Source organism: Podarcis pityusensis (assembly GCF_964106645.2).
Source record: "Podarcis pityusensis genome assembly, chromosome: 9".
NCBI classification, from domain to species: Eukaryota; Metazoa; Chordata; class Lepidosauria; order Squamata; family Lacertidae; genus Podarcis; species Podarcis pityusensis.
This window is the reverse complement of record NC_138034.1, coordinates 17,507,631-17,522,761: the sequence shown is the minus strand read 5'-3', so window position 1 is coordinate 17,522,761 and position 15,131 is coordinate 17,507,631. Positions and strand designations below refer to the sequence as shown.

The following is a 15,131-nucleotide window of genomic DNA, read 5'->3' as shown; positions in this document are numbered from 1 at the left end:
GACTAGGTGGCCCTCGTAGTCCCTTCCAACTCTACAATTCCTATGATTTCACCAGCACTGTTCACACACTTTCAACTCTGAACTTTATAGTCATATACTGTAGCTTAGAAACGTTATCAAAAGATGAAAGCTGAGATTTTCTAGATGCTATATTGAACTGAATGCCCAGTACAAAAATATGTTATTTCATGGTGCGGAAGACCTGGTGGCAGCCATAACATCAAAATCTGCCACTCCAGAATCTCAGGAAGTGGTCTTGTGCAAACTGTCCTGTGCAAACTGGGATCTTTCCAACTGGTGATGCCAGAGACCAAACCTGGTATGTTCTGCGTGCAAAGTATATAGCTATGCTCCCCTCTCATTCATATCAAGAAATGGCAAGTGATTCTGAAGGCCTTACCCCACACTGAAATTGTGCCTGCTTTTCTCATCTTCCACTCAGCTGAACATCCAAAATATTAAAGGAGCAACTCTCTTTCAAATGAAGGTACATTTACACATAAACAAAGACAAATGTTTTAATACAAGTGCTGAAGTGGTGAAAACCTTTTAGCTTTCCAGTTATTTGTGTTGAGAAGCTAACAAATCTCATCAACATTCAAACCAAGAGAATGCTGATTTACTAACACACATAATACATAGTAAGACTCAAACAGGTATCAGTTTCCACTATTTATCTACACTGACAGACGGATTTTCTCTTTTTTGTTATAACAGTACAAAAATAAATGACTCATGCTAACATATCCTAAAAGTGAAATCTGACAGCCTAAGGTGATATTAGTATCAATTATTCATGTGGCTAGGAAGTGAGCTACTGACCAAGTTAGAATTCTTAAAATGTACAATTGCAGGATGGATTTCTTCACATTACTTTCTTAAATCAATGGAAAAACAAAAATAACTGTACTCTTTAGTAAATATAACAAGTCCAAAGTTACAATATTTTGTGGTTTTCCTTTCCAAAGAATGTTTTAGAATCTGCCAGCATACATCTGATAAAAATATCCCTGAACAGTAGATATATTTATCTTATGTGTAATCGTCATAAGTAGATAAGACCCACTGCTGGAAATATGTGAAAATATCAATTTCAGATTATTTGAAGGTATCCAAAAGGCATTCCTACCAGACTTCACCTGGGATGTTTGCCCAAGATTTGGAGCTTGGATTTAGGTAATTCTTACAAAGACCAAATTTAGACAGGAAATTAATAATCAGTAATATTTATTTAGCATTTTAAGCACTAGCAAGCAAGTCAGAAGAACTTGCACTCCCTCATTTGATGTGACAATAGTCACTAAAAAATTAAATACAAAAGTAGTTCAGGAGTAAAGTTTATTGTTCACTTTTGAAGGGTTGAAAGCAGGGGTGTCAATTTGTAAACAGAAACAATGAACAGGTTAGCTAGGACATTTGCTACTTGATTTGATATTTAAATTCCAGCTCTGAGAGCATCTGCTTAAGACAACATTTCATATTTTTCTATGTATCTGCACACCTGAACTAATTATGAACTTGCCACATGTACATACACTCTTTTCTAAATTGTGAATGCCACTTTACACACAGCAAACACAGCTACAAATTTATTTGATGTAAATTTTCTTCGAGAAAGCTACATTTCAGAGGGAGAGCAATATCCTGAAATACTATTTTCTTTTTACTAGCAAAAAATAGAACTTGAAATAAAAGGTAAATAAAATTGACAACTTGCATATGACCAGTTTTGCAAGAGGTCCTGAAGAAAAATCTGACAACTTCCCTTTAGAAATATGTTATTCAACAAAAATGTATCTTGGAGGTACAGAACACCCGTATTGTATTTTAAAAGATACGTTTGACAAAGTATGACTAGGACTGCTCAGCATCAAGAACGGTTTAATGGTTTATTCTGAAGACCCACATTAATATAGCTAAGATGAAAACATTAAAACATTGTCTTCTATTCAGATAACAGCATGATTCACAACCCAGTCCTTGCATATGATCGGAACCAAACAAGGGTGCTTTTTCATGCAAGACTATGCTGTAGTGTACATGTGTGCTATAGGAACTACATCTGATGGGATCAGAGTTTCAAGCATCCTCCAACAGAGAGTAGGCATGGTCATCTGTGACAGTATCAAACCAACCATTTCCTGCTTCCAACTGCCAAGGTTAAAAATTACTACACAAACCAAGTGCTCATCTGGTGCGCAGGTGGAACAAAACAAATGGATATTGACAAGAATGGTACTCGGTGGTTCTCAAATTAGACTTTAAAAATATAATCTGGCACAATTGCTTAGCATAGTTCAACCAACTATACTGTAGAACTTTCAATCGAGTCACCTCAATATTTTAAATTGATTTGGGAGCAAAGTATAGGATCTGGGGTTGATTCTAGCTTTCTCTAACTGAACAGGAAAATTATAAAGAACTACAGGCAGCAACCATATCGGGTGCGTCCGATATGTGCACAACCGTATTGTGCCAATCCCGAACTGACACAAAAACATCACAAAAAGGGTTCAACAGGGTGGGGCGGCCTTACATGGGCCCCGCTTACGTGCCAATCAGTCGCTACCTATACAACTGAACATTAAATCCTAATTTATATCACAGCATCTTAGCAGTTAGCTTTCTATAATCATATTGAGGTGTTTTGAAATGGAATAGTTTAGTCATTGTAGGCTATGAACCACGCAAGCATTACGACAGCAGCTCCACATACTGGCAACACAATCATGTTCTTATATTTTTGCCATGCAGATAGTTCAACTTCAACCTCGTCCTTTTTTCTCTTGTTCTTCCGACGACCTTTTAGCCTGTTCTCAAAAGCCTCCAGCTCAGCCTGGATAGGAGGAAAGCAGAAAGTTATAAAAATAAACGTGGTAAAAAGGAGGGGGGGTCATCTTTTTTCAACTGTGTCTTAAAATAGTGCATTTTAAAACTTTATATGCATGGTACAATAGTACTGTAACTAGAATTTTGTGAGCTCATCATTCTGCGTTCAGTTGCCTTCACTGAAATTTAAGCAGCCCAAACTACATGTAGGATTACAGTCCTAGCGTTTTCTGCACTTTAAGAGAAGGCTAAGTTGGTGGGTACCTGTTGTCTTCGTTTTTCCTCTTCAAGGGCAGCTCTGGCCTCGGCCTCTTTAATCTGTGTGAATATAAATATAATAATGCTTAGCACATAATAAGCTACAACTTACTAATTGCCAGGGGCACCAACTATAGGGGTGCCTGAGCACCCAGAAAAAATTTGTTGTGGGTGCTCAGCACCCAAAAACAGGGCCCCTGATGCAACTCACGAGACCTTGGAACCTGACTTCCAGTGCCAAGAAGTTATGTTCTGAGGCAGGGGGGTGCACATGAGGTCATGAGGTCACGCCACAACATGACGTCATGAGGTCACACGCACTGGGCACCCAAATTTGCTCCCCTGTTAATTGCTGGAAGCATCATTACACTTTTGTTCCTTTATTTAGTTATTCTTACACTGCCTTTCAAGGCCTTGGCCCTCTTAAGGCTGTTCACCATTAAAATCAGAAAAGCAATTTAAAACTTAGGATTCAACGCTATGAAACGATCCCACACAACACCACGGATCAAATATAGAACAGCATCTGGATTCAAATAAAGGCAGTGTGGAACAGGCAAATACTTACGATGCGGTTGAACACATCCAAAGGGGGCCCAGCTGCACATCTCTGAAGGGAACTCCAAAGTGATAGGGCTGCCATTAAAAAAAGCCCCCTCTCATTTACCTGTTATTTATATGAACTGGAACATATGCTATTCCCTGGGGTTCATGTGAATATATGAGATGTTCCTATACTGAGACTTGCATTGTGTAGTCCACAAACAGCTCCTCAAAGGTGCATGTGGAGGTTTTCCCCAGTCACGCTACTTGAGATCCCGAATATTCTGAAGCATGTTGTTACCACTATATTATGGACTCTTACTCCTTCAAGAACTCATTGTGGTGCGCTTGATGAAATTTTGAGTCATAAACTGTTGTAAGGAGCAGAGGCCAGCTGACCAGGAACCTCATTAAGTGGCCAGGAGAAAGTCACCAAGCTCTGAACTACTTTGAGACAGACACTGTAAAGCAGTTAGGTGTGTGGTTGTTTTTTTTAATAATGCACAGTATTATAAGTGGTGTATGGTATTTTATCTATTTCTGTTCCATAAAATCTATGCACCACTTGATTAAAAAACAAACAAACCTCAAAGTGGTTCACAAAAAGATAAAACAAGAAAATCAAGGGGGCGGGATTCCAATACTTTGAAACATGCAAAATGTTAAAATACCAAAAAACAAATTACAATTCACCTCAACTTTCTAAGCATCTGGCTAGGCTTACAAGAATTATTTTCAGCAGGAGCTGAATACAGTACGGTGAAGACACCTTTAAATTAAATAGCTTAAATTAAACTACACAGTATTTTAAATAGTGGGCCTGTTATTTTACACAACTGAAAATTCCCTGCCCAGCTTCACAGACACAATAATATTTAGAGACTTGTTGCCTCCCCTTATACATCCCAAGCCAATCATCAAGATCTTCAGGATACAACCAGTGAAATATCACATAATGACATCAAGGAAGTGGGCCATCTCAGTGGTATAACCCAGCCTCTGGAACACCTTTCCATGTGCAGTTTTTTGGAGGGGGTAACGGTACTTCCTTTCCCATGCCCCTTTTTACGCAGGATTTCCCTGGAGATTTACCACACTCTCTTGTTTTTGCTAGTGTGCAGAAACTTTACCATTGCTTTATTTTGTGGAAGTACTCATATTTTGGTTTTTAACATCTTTTGTAAACCACTTAGGAACCACATATATTGAGCAGTTCAACATTAACGGTAGTAAATAAAGAGAAAACATCTGCCCTTCCTCTGGCAAGGAAGCTCATTTAGTTTCAATTATATATTGTATTTCAAGTACCATATACTTCACACAGGAACTGAAAGCGCCTTTGGGTTTCAGTAATTCCAACTTAACTGAACAGAAGCAAACTGTACACAAGCAGAAACAAGAGCACAATTGTGTGCTATAAAAAGCCACGAATAGTACAGTGGTACCTTGGTTTAAGAACAGCTTAGCTTATGAACAACTTGGATGAAGAACGCTGCAAACCCGGAAGTAGGTGTTTTGGTTTGTGAACTTTGCCTTGGAATTAGAACATGTTTCGCTTCCTGTGGAGTGTGTTCCATTTGTAAATTGAGTCCCCTGCTGCTATGGGAAAGTACACCTTGGTTTAAGAACAGACTTCTTGAATGGATTAAGTTCGTAAACCAAGGTACCAGTGTATTGACTTCCAAAACTTTCCCTCGCATTCTCCTTGTGTCTCATCATTCTCCTTCATTACATATCTTTAGGTGTCAGGCAAAAATGTTTCTCTATCACCATGCCTTGGGCTGAGTAACATTCTATGACCTTTATAAATTGATTGTGGGAGTGGGGTATAATTGTTTTGTTTTATTTTATTATGCATTTTGTGTTCTCATTTTGTATTTTTATGTTGTGAACCACCCTATATTGTTCAGATGAAGAGTGGTAAATTTTTTTAATTTATCATCATTGTCATATCTGTTGCCCTCTTTCCAAACCAAACTAATGCTATGCTTGCAGACAGACTGAAACATTTCCTTTTTCACATTCCAGCTCTTTTCCATCTACAAAATACTGAGTCTCCCGTCATACACCTGTACTAGGACTCCCCTCCATTCATGCATAATTTGCATTTTTACAGTTTTTCCCTCACCCATGCTCAGGTAGCCAAAATTATACACGCAACTTTTTGCCCAGTCTTTTTTAGTTAGCCAGCGGCCATCAACTGGGCATAATAAATTGTTCAAAAACATGATAAAAAACAATACACCCAGCTTTCTACACTACACCAATACTAACAAACAATAGTACATTACACAAAGGAAAGGAAATGCTACAAATATTTGTAGTTTAACTCTGTACTTTTAACTCAGACTTAGCCTCCAGCTTCCCCCCATCCTCTTTCTTTCATCCCCATGTTCATCACATTGGCAGTCAACCATGTGAGATTTGGCCCATTACTTTTTAATAGAAAGGACTGCAAAGGACTGCAGCTAGGAAGCTGACTAAATAAAATATTATTTGATGGGTCTGGGCTGTCAGTAGGAAGACCATTTCTCCCCAGTCCTTTTTTTGTATCTCAGCCACTTTACTATACATACATTTCTATCCTGGATAGCTATACAGAACTGCACTTCAGCACTCTGGCTGTCCACACTGATACCAGTGCTCCTCCAAGTCGACTGCCCTCTGATCATCATGATCTAACTGCAGAAGGAAAGGAATTCATTCCTGTTAAGGGAATCACTCTTTTACACTTTGGATAATTACGTTTTGTTACGTATGTGGAAGAGAACTTTCAACATCCAGACTTGAGTAGAGGGGAGATATGTTATAGGTACATTAATGTCTGCAAACAATTTGTGGAAATCTAAATCCAGAATACATTGCCTCGCCAGATCTACGGCTTTCTTTTCTCTTTGCATTACCAAAAAGTCAGGTGGAAATCTTATTACATTCTTTGCATATTATGTTTTATCTGTGTTGCACATGCTCTTATCTGTGTAAGCACATGTGGCTTTCGGCCCAATGCCTCCTGAAGATGCCAATTCTTCCATCCCTTAACAGAGTTCCTTACTTTAATGTGTAGTTTTTTATGTTTTTATGTATGTTGGAAGCCACCTGGAGTGGCTGGGGCAACCCAGTCAGATGGGCGGGGTATAACAACAACAACAACAACAACAACAACAACAACAACAACAACATGCAAAAATGGCATCAGAAATTGCAATTTTCAAAAGTGGTGAAATATGTCAACTTCCCAGGACACCCTGTAAGTGACCTTTGACTAGTTATCCTGGGTCAAGAAACTAAAAGGGACATGGCAATATGAAACAACTTAATTATAATACACTACATGGTTCAATGTGATCACTTCTGGACTGAACACAGACAAAAATATTTTGGCACACTAAGTGTATTTGCTTACTGATGACAGGATGTCTGTGTTTATCAGCAGCTGCTTTGTGAATTTCCACTGTTAATTATAAAACCTTCGTTGTCTACCCTTTTCTGCATGTTGTTTCTAGTTGACCCCGCTGTTTGCAATCCCTCTCCCCAACTCAGGATAACACCATGTATCTAATGAAGTGGACTGCAGTCCGCTTATGCCAAAACAAATTTCATTAAAGTGCCACAAAACTCCTTGTTCTTTTTGATGCAACTTGCTCTCATATCCAGCCAAGTAGTCATCAAGTGGTAAGAGATCAAGAGAAGCATGTGCGCACACATGAGCATTAAACTAGTTATCAGATTTTTGGAACTTTAAATAGATGTATTCATTACACTATCCTAACTTCAAATTAACAAACTGAACAAGGCAGGGCAACTCATTTCATGCCCCCTAGGCCCCAACTGAATGAATGTGTACCTTCTTCAAGAAACATTCCAAACTGGGGGGGAAAGGTAGGAAGCAAGAGACATAAGCAACATTACTCTAATACAGCAAGTGTAGAGGCTCATAGTCTTAACAGTTTATCATAAACAGCAAGGCAAGATGACAAACTTTCCAAAATACATAAAAAGCAAAGTTTAACATGTAACAGCTGTTGAACAGGGAACACTGGATTTAATTGCATTCTATTTCTTGCACAATGATTTTAGAAAATAACTCGGCATGAGTCTCTTGAAGCAGTGAGGATATATTGCAACCACAAAAGGAAAATTACCTCAGAAGCTTTCCGTTTCATTTCCTTGCACACAGTGTCACATTCTAACGTAACTAGGTCTCCTCGAACCTTACTGCACAGCAGCTCCTAGAAGCAGGGTCCAAACAATATATATTATTTTTCTTCATTAGTCTGATTGCGAAACACACACGCCTAAACACTGTTTCCCATATAACCGAAGAATCCTTCTCCTGCCATTTAGCTTGCAAAACATTTTCTTCCCATAGTAAATGAATTACAAATAAAAACACTCATCACGAGATACGTTCACACTATAACCAACATTTATGTGACAAGTGTTTTGTAAATCCGACATATGCTCGTGGAAACTACTTTTGGAGGTGGACAAATGAATAACTTCAAAATAAACTCAAGTTACTGCCCCCCAGATGTCAAGGGAACAAGGCAACTATATCTTAGAAGAAGTGGAAGAGGAGGGCAAACGTAGAAGCAGTAAAGGTAAAGGTAAAGGACACCTGGACGGTTGAGTCCAGTCAAAGGTGACTATGGGGTTGCGGCGCTCATCTCGCTTTCAGGCCGAGGGAGCTGGCGTTTTTCCACAGCCAGCTTTCTAGGTCCTGTGGCCAGCATGACTAAACCACTTCTGGCGCAATGGGACACTGTGACAGAAGCCAGAGCACACGGAAACACCGTTTACCTTCCTGCTGCAGCAGTACCTATTTATCTATTTGCATTGGTATGCTTTCGAACTACTAGGTTGGCAGAAGCTGGGACAGAGCAGCAGGAGCTCACCCCGTCACATGGATTCGAACTGGCGACCTTACGTTTGGCAAGCCCAAGAGGCTCAGTGGTTTGGATCAAAGCGCCACCCGCGTCCCTGGATGCAGTATAATAAGAGCCCAAAGAACAGAACAAAAAATTACTTTCATGTGTGAAGTCATTTCTTGAAGTAGCACAGACTTCATTTCTTGAAGTAGCACAAACCTTGATGTTCTTGCAAACAACAACAAACCAGTTAAAGGACTGAGGATAAGCCACTGGTTTGTACGTTTCCTTCTTGGAATGAATCGAACCAGTATACAGTTAAATTATAAACCTACTGGAATATTTATCACAGTTAAGATGTAGGTAGGATACATCTTATGTTGCTTTTTAATAGTCTCTGCATTCACGAGAACACACTGCATTAAGAAAAAGCCCTACTATAAGTACTATCTCATCAATTTTGATACCCAAAATAGGACTTAAGAGGGGGGGAAAGTGCCAAGGAATCTTTTCTCTCTGTCACAAGACTTTAACGCTTTAGGTTACGAATTACATAAATCAGATGGTTATAAAATTCAGCACAATCCTACATTTCATTGAGATTTGAATAGCTGCTTTTCTTTCAATAATAAATGAAATTAGTTAAGCATCTGATATCTATTTCAGATGGTTTTAGATGGAAATTTGTAAGCCGCCCTGTGAGTCTGCTGGGTAGGAAAGCAAGAGTAAAGTAGACTTTTCCAACATGTACTTCTCACCACTGAACATTTAATACGTGGTAACTGACTATTCACATAACACAAAGCAACAGTCCAGTTCTCTTTCTAACCAAGCAGAGTTTGTTGAAGTGCTAATGAGCAATGAGCTTTCTCTTCATTGCTGCCTGGCTTCAGAACAGACTTGCTCATTTTTTAAACCACATTTCTCCCGACGTCCAAATTGGGAAACTTGAACTTTAACCAGGAAGCCTGGTTAAACTTGAACTTTAACCAGGAAGCCTGGTCTAAATTTGGGCATGAAGGGAGTGCTTGAGCTAGTCTTCATGATTTCTTGGACTGGGGAATTTACATTTGAAAAATACATTTTTCAAGGCATGTCTTCACAGTTTAACCTTGAGAACCTAGTGAAAGCAATAACTGTACTACAAAGCCTAAGAGGTTAAAGGTTTCCCTATCAATCTATTTTTTAGATTTTCTTTTTTTGTATGTCATGTGGGTGCTCCTTCTTTGAATAAGAAACTCAACTCTTCACATACTGAAATTACACAACTCTTTGCTTCACAACTCCAGCCAAGTATATGCTTTTCTCATTGAAGTGGGTAAGCAAGCCAAATTCAGGATATTCCATTAGCCTTGTTAAAAGGTGAAGGTAAAGGTAAAGGGACCCCTGACCATTAGGTCCAGTTGTGACCGACTTTGGGGTTGCGGTGCTCATCTCGCTTTATTGGCCAAGGGAGCCGGCGTACAGCTTCCGGGTCATGTGGCCAGCATGACTAAGCAGCTTCTGGCGAATCAGAGCAGCACACAGAAACGGCGTTTACCTTCCCACTGGAGTGGTACCAATTTATCTACTTGCACTTTGACATGCTTTTGAACTGCTAGCTTGGCAGGAGCAGGGACTGAGCAATGGGAACAGCGCCACCTGCGTCCCTATTACAAACACTAATAAAGAGATTAATACTCTTTTGTGGGTGAGGAGCTTGGACTAGTGTCTTTGTTAGGTGTCTCACCCTCACAAACGCCATTTCACCTTCTTTGTCTCTCCCCTTTCCTTGGTAACACCAGTCTAAAATACCCGCATCTTTTAGGGTTGATCCAGCCAGTGTTCAACACTTCTAGGTCACATTGATTTCAGTGGAGAAGCTAAACTTAAATTCTCCTGCATGGAAATGGACTAACATTTTGTGTTCTTTATAGTGCATTAACCAAACAGCTGATTTCTTAAGATGACTTTCCAGCATTTCTTATATGAGCCTTATATTTGATAGAAGGTGCTGCGATTAACACGAGACGTTTTAGGGACTCGCTCTAATCAGGTATGCATACAAAAAAGATAGGGGAAAATGAAAGCAGACATATATGTAAGAGAGAAAGAGAGATGGGTCCCATGTTGCAGGCATGGATTATGTGAGCATCTCAGATCCCAAAAGATGACGTTATACACTATTTGTTTGTTACATTTATAAATTGCTTTTCCTCAAAAAGCCAGACACTACTTGTGCCAAGCAATTCTTCTTAGTGTTATTAAGAATGAAACTTATTGCTTTCTGGCAAAAAAATTAATAATGTCATGTAAGAGGAAGTCATTTGTCCATTATACTGTCTGCTTCAGGGGTGATGATGACACCACAGTTGCACTGAGACTATGAGAAAGTATTCTGTAAAATGCATTAGGGATTCACAAGTTTAACAACAGTTCTTGGTCCAGTTTTTTATGTAATTAAATATGCCTTTTCCTGATTACTGGCCAGGAAAACGTATTTCCTCTTCTTACTCTGGACTAGCCATACTTGAGCTAAACTATACCATATATTTCCCAGGATAATTCTGAAGTCTGAACACATTTAATTCAATTAACTGCACAATGATTACTTTTAAGGCTATGATATCTAAGCAACCATCTTCACTCTAAAATCCCCTTGTGTTATAAAGGTAGAAATTCCATAGTATTTGCCCTATTTCAGAATTATATTTGCATCACTGCAGTACATGGGAATTTTGGAATTCACATTAGAGAAAATTTTTATTTATCCATTTTTCAGAGACGATTTATCAAGGTGGCTCACATTAAATGTTAAATGATTTTTAAATAATTTCAATATCTAAAATGTAAAAAACTAGCAAAAGTTATGTGGAACTAGCACCCACTGTTATAGCTTAGGCGTCAAGTAAAGACATTTTTATTTTCTCAGATATTTTAAAAACTGGAAGGATGTTGCGTCTTAAATACCAGAAAGTTTTCACTCTGCCATTTAACTGATACACAATTTGCGCCCTCAGTTTATTGATTTTAATAGTTTTAGCCTATATAACTTATTGCTTTAACACATACCACGAATCCATCCTGGGTCAGATATTATGAAGAGTGGTATAACAATACCATAATTTTTTAAAAATGGAATAAAAATATCAATCAAATATTTTAATAGAAAAGTACAGATTTCAGAAGAGTATGAAATTACCTTTTTGAGTCTCTTGCAAGGACACCTGACTTTAACCTTCTGGTTGCAATTCTGAGGACAGTCGGAAGAATGACAGATCTCTTTACATCGATGACCACAGGACAACTATAACATGGGGTGGCAGAAAGAAAATGATACTCTGAAATGGAGCACCAGTACGACTCCTGAGTGGTATTTCAAGACTGCTAAATAAATGCTTTGTTACTGTTGACTTGCATTTGCTCCTTACATATTTATTCTGCTCCTAATCCTTGAAGATTTTAGAAGCTATGATGCAAAGATATCTTCTATACATTAATGCAACAATTGCATTCCTGTCTTGTCATTTGTCATGCTTTATCTAGCATGACCGCTTTTCAGAATGCAGTTGCTCAAATATTGGAAACATCTACCGGATTCCGACATCAAAGATAAGCAATCCAGCTCCCAATTCTGCACCCACCTCAAACTTGTCTAACCTATGCAGTTGTACCTTGGAAGTGAAACGGAATCCTTTCCTGAAACCCGTTTGACTTCCAAAACGTTCGGAAACCAAAGCACGGCTTCTGATTGGCTGCAGGAAGCCCTTGGTGTCTTCCCACACCATGGCACCATCTCAGGACTTCCTGCATTCAGTGAGAAGGACCGAAAGGGCTTCTAATATTCCTTAAACCTACACATGTTCGCCCCAAATGCCTGAACATGGCCATTCTGGGAGGATTCTGATAAAACATCCATTATTTCCAGTATGCGTTTTCAAAAACTGAAGTAACAAGTTTTGTTTCTCAAAACTATGAAACAAACACAAAGAAAAAAAACTGTAAGCACTTTCAGATACTTTTAAAAGAGTATTTTAAAACAAACTCAGAAGCACATACCTAAACTTAGCATTGGAGTTCATGATTTACAGGGATGCTTTAGTTTCCAGTAGGTTGGGGGGGTTTTTTTATCTGGAGAACCTCATTTTTAATGTGAATTTGCTTCTGCAGACTGCTCTTGGGGGGAAATGTCACAGGGGCCATAATTATTTTAATATTTAGGATGTCTGTTTTTGACATTTTCAGTTTCCTAGTAAATGTATTTTTACGTTAATAAATCAAGAAGACTACTTGCATTATACAATACATGATATAACCAAATGTATAACCAGATGGGGGTATATAAATGCTTTCAAGTTCAAATTTATGTTTAGGTATCAGCATCTGCACATTTATTCAACAAGTTTTTAATACAGTGATTTTCGCTTCCGTGGGCCGATTCAAACATGGTCCTGAGCATATATGCAATAGTCAGGTGGACACAGTGGAGCACCCAGAATTCAGCTCAACATGCTCCCACACAGTTCATGTAAAGCAGGACAGACTCCTCCTGCACTGAGAGGTAAAGTGGGTAGCCAACAGGGATTATGGGATATCATCCCCAGTGTGGCTTGTCTGGTACTTAAGTTAATATCTTTTTGTCACCAGATAAAGAAAGACCTTTCTATTCTCCTAGGATTTTTAAACCATCCATTACTTCTTGGGAGCAATTAATTTGAGCTGAATTGCATGAATAAAGTAATAATAATTTATTATTTATACCCCACCCATCCGGCTGGGTTTCCCCAGCCACTCTGGGTGGCCCCCAAGAGAACATTAAAAGCACAATAAAACATCAAACATTAACAACTTCCCTAAACAGGGCTGTCTTCAGATGTCTTTTAAAAGTCAGAGAGTTGTTTATTTCCTTGATATCGGATGGGAGGGCGTTCCACAGGGCGGGTACCACTACTGAGAAGGCCCTCTGCCTGGTTCCCTGTAACCTCACTTCTTGCAGGGAGGGAACCATCAGAAGGCCCTCAGCGCTGGACCTCAGTATTATATTATATTAATTGTATTATTTATATTATTTATATGCTGTCACTCTGGGCAGCTTCCAGCAAAATATAAAAACAAAATAAAACATTAAACATCAAACATCATTCTCAAATATTTCACCATGACTTTCTAAGTCAGCAGTGGTTTTTGTGTGTAGCTTTTTTTAAAAAATGTAATGCTAACATTTTCTTATCGCAAGCTTTAATTCACATTGTTTGGAACTTAAGCATAAAATAATATGACTCAAATCACATGCCACACTCTGCCCGTCAAAACAATATTCTATTCACTGCTCAAGAAACAAGCATTTCTCTGACATACTGTGTGCCTTATACAGTGTATTTTTATAGCTTTACATCAAAGTGATAAAAAGCAAAATGAATACTCTGAAAGAGCTCAGTGTCTAATAACTTAGCAGTAGGCTGGTTCAGATGCCACACTAAACCATAGCTCAACAATATGACCATGAGCCGAGGCTCCCATGAGGCTTACACATTCCCCACATTTGTATTTGATCCATCTGATGATTGGGGAGAGGGTGATTTGGATTTCCATGAGGGTGTTGAGGTTTAAACCCTATCTCTGAATGCAGACAAACAATCCAACTTCAAACAATAATTTATGAAGATATTTGCTTTTTTACTAATCACAGTTAAGAATAAACACAGTTTAGGGTTCAGACAACACATTAAAAATGTGGTTAATCTAAAATGCAAGCTTCAAATCTCTTTGCAGCCACAACAGAAGTAGAGAGTAAAATGCAAACATGGAGAGGGACTAGGCTGATTCTCATAACATGGGAAGACAACTACTGCCTATTTCTATTTAATAATTTATACGCTGCATTTTAGGGTGCAATTGCCCATTTAAGGTGATGGGACAAAATGTCAAAAAATGCAAAATACTTACAAAACATAATACCATCTAATTAAATTTACATTACACTGCCTTGAATTCCATAATAGCAAAAGGTCAGCAATAGTTGCTGTTTTTACAAACTTTCTGTTATAGGACACTGAAAGTTTTGCCTCTGGCAGCATCAAAGTTTGCTTGATCCCTAAAGAGAAAAGGAGAGGGACACTAAAAAGGTATCACTTGCACCAGACAGTGAAAGCTCCTTCTGTGCTTAGTACTACTGTAGCCAAACAAATGTCTCAAAACCTCACATTTTAAAAGAATTATTATTATTAAAATTTTAATTGGATTAATTGTTTAAATAAATAAAAATGTAAATGCTAAGTTTCTTTTAAAACTTGAAATGAGTTTAATTTTAAATAACATGGAAATAAACTTGTTAGACCACTCTTGCTTTTAAACACTAGCCTCGTAGCTATGGGGAGCCAGGAATTGCATGCAGCTGCATGAGCGTGTTAGTAGAGGAAGTGATGGCTCCAATAGGCTTAGGGAGGAAAGCCTTCTATTGTAGCCTAGTTGTTACAGAGGTGGATGATCTTCCTGGCTTGCGAAGGAAAAACTATGCCTAGTAGGGAAAGGGTCTACTCAGTGGCAAAAACCTCATTTATTTCACCAGGCTTTCAGATCTGACCTCTTTAATTTGTCCAAGCCTAATTGCTAGGGACAGGGAAGTGTGTGTGTGTGTGTGTGTGTGTGCGCGCG

General features: G+C 38.5%; 1 protein-coding gene across 3 annotated transcripts in view; it reads right to left on the bottom strand.

Moving 5' to 3' along the window:
• Positions 1-504: 504 nt before the first annotated feature.
• NFXL1 (nuclear transcription factor, X-box binding like 1) overlaps positions 505-15,131 on the bottom strand; it is a 62,912-nt gene continuing 48,285 nt past the window's right edge. For all 3 annotated transcript variants that reach the window (XM_081019876.1, XM_081019874.1, XM_081019875.1), the window contains 4 exons: positions 11,680-11,784; positions 7,773-7,859; positions 3,094-3,147; positions 505-2,836 (listed from right to left, as the gene is read on the bottom strand). In XM_081019876.1, the coding sequence (XP_080876002.1) occupies positions 2,663-2,836; positions 3,094-3,147; positions 7,773-7,859; positions 11,680-11,784 (420 nt within the window). In that variant the 3' untranslated portion in view covers positions 505-2,662. The remainder of the gene's footprint in view (positions 2,837-3,093; positions 3,148-7,772; positions 7,860-11,679; positions 11,785-15,131) is intronic.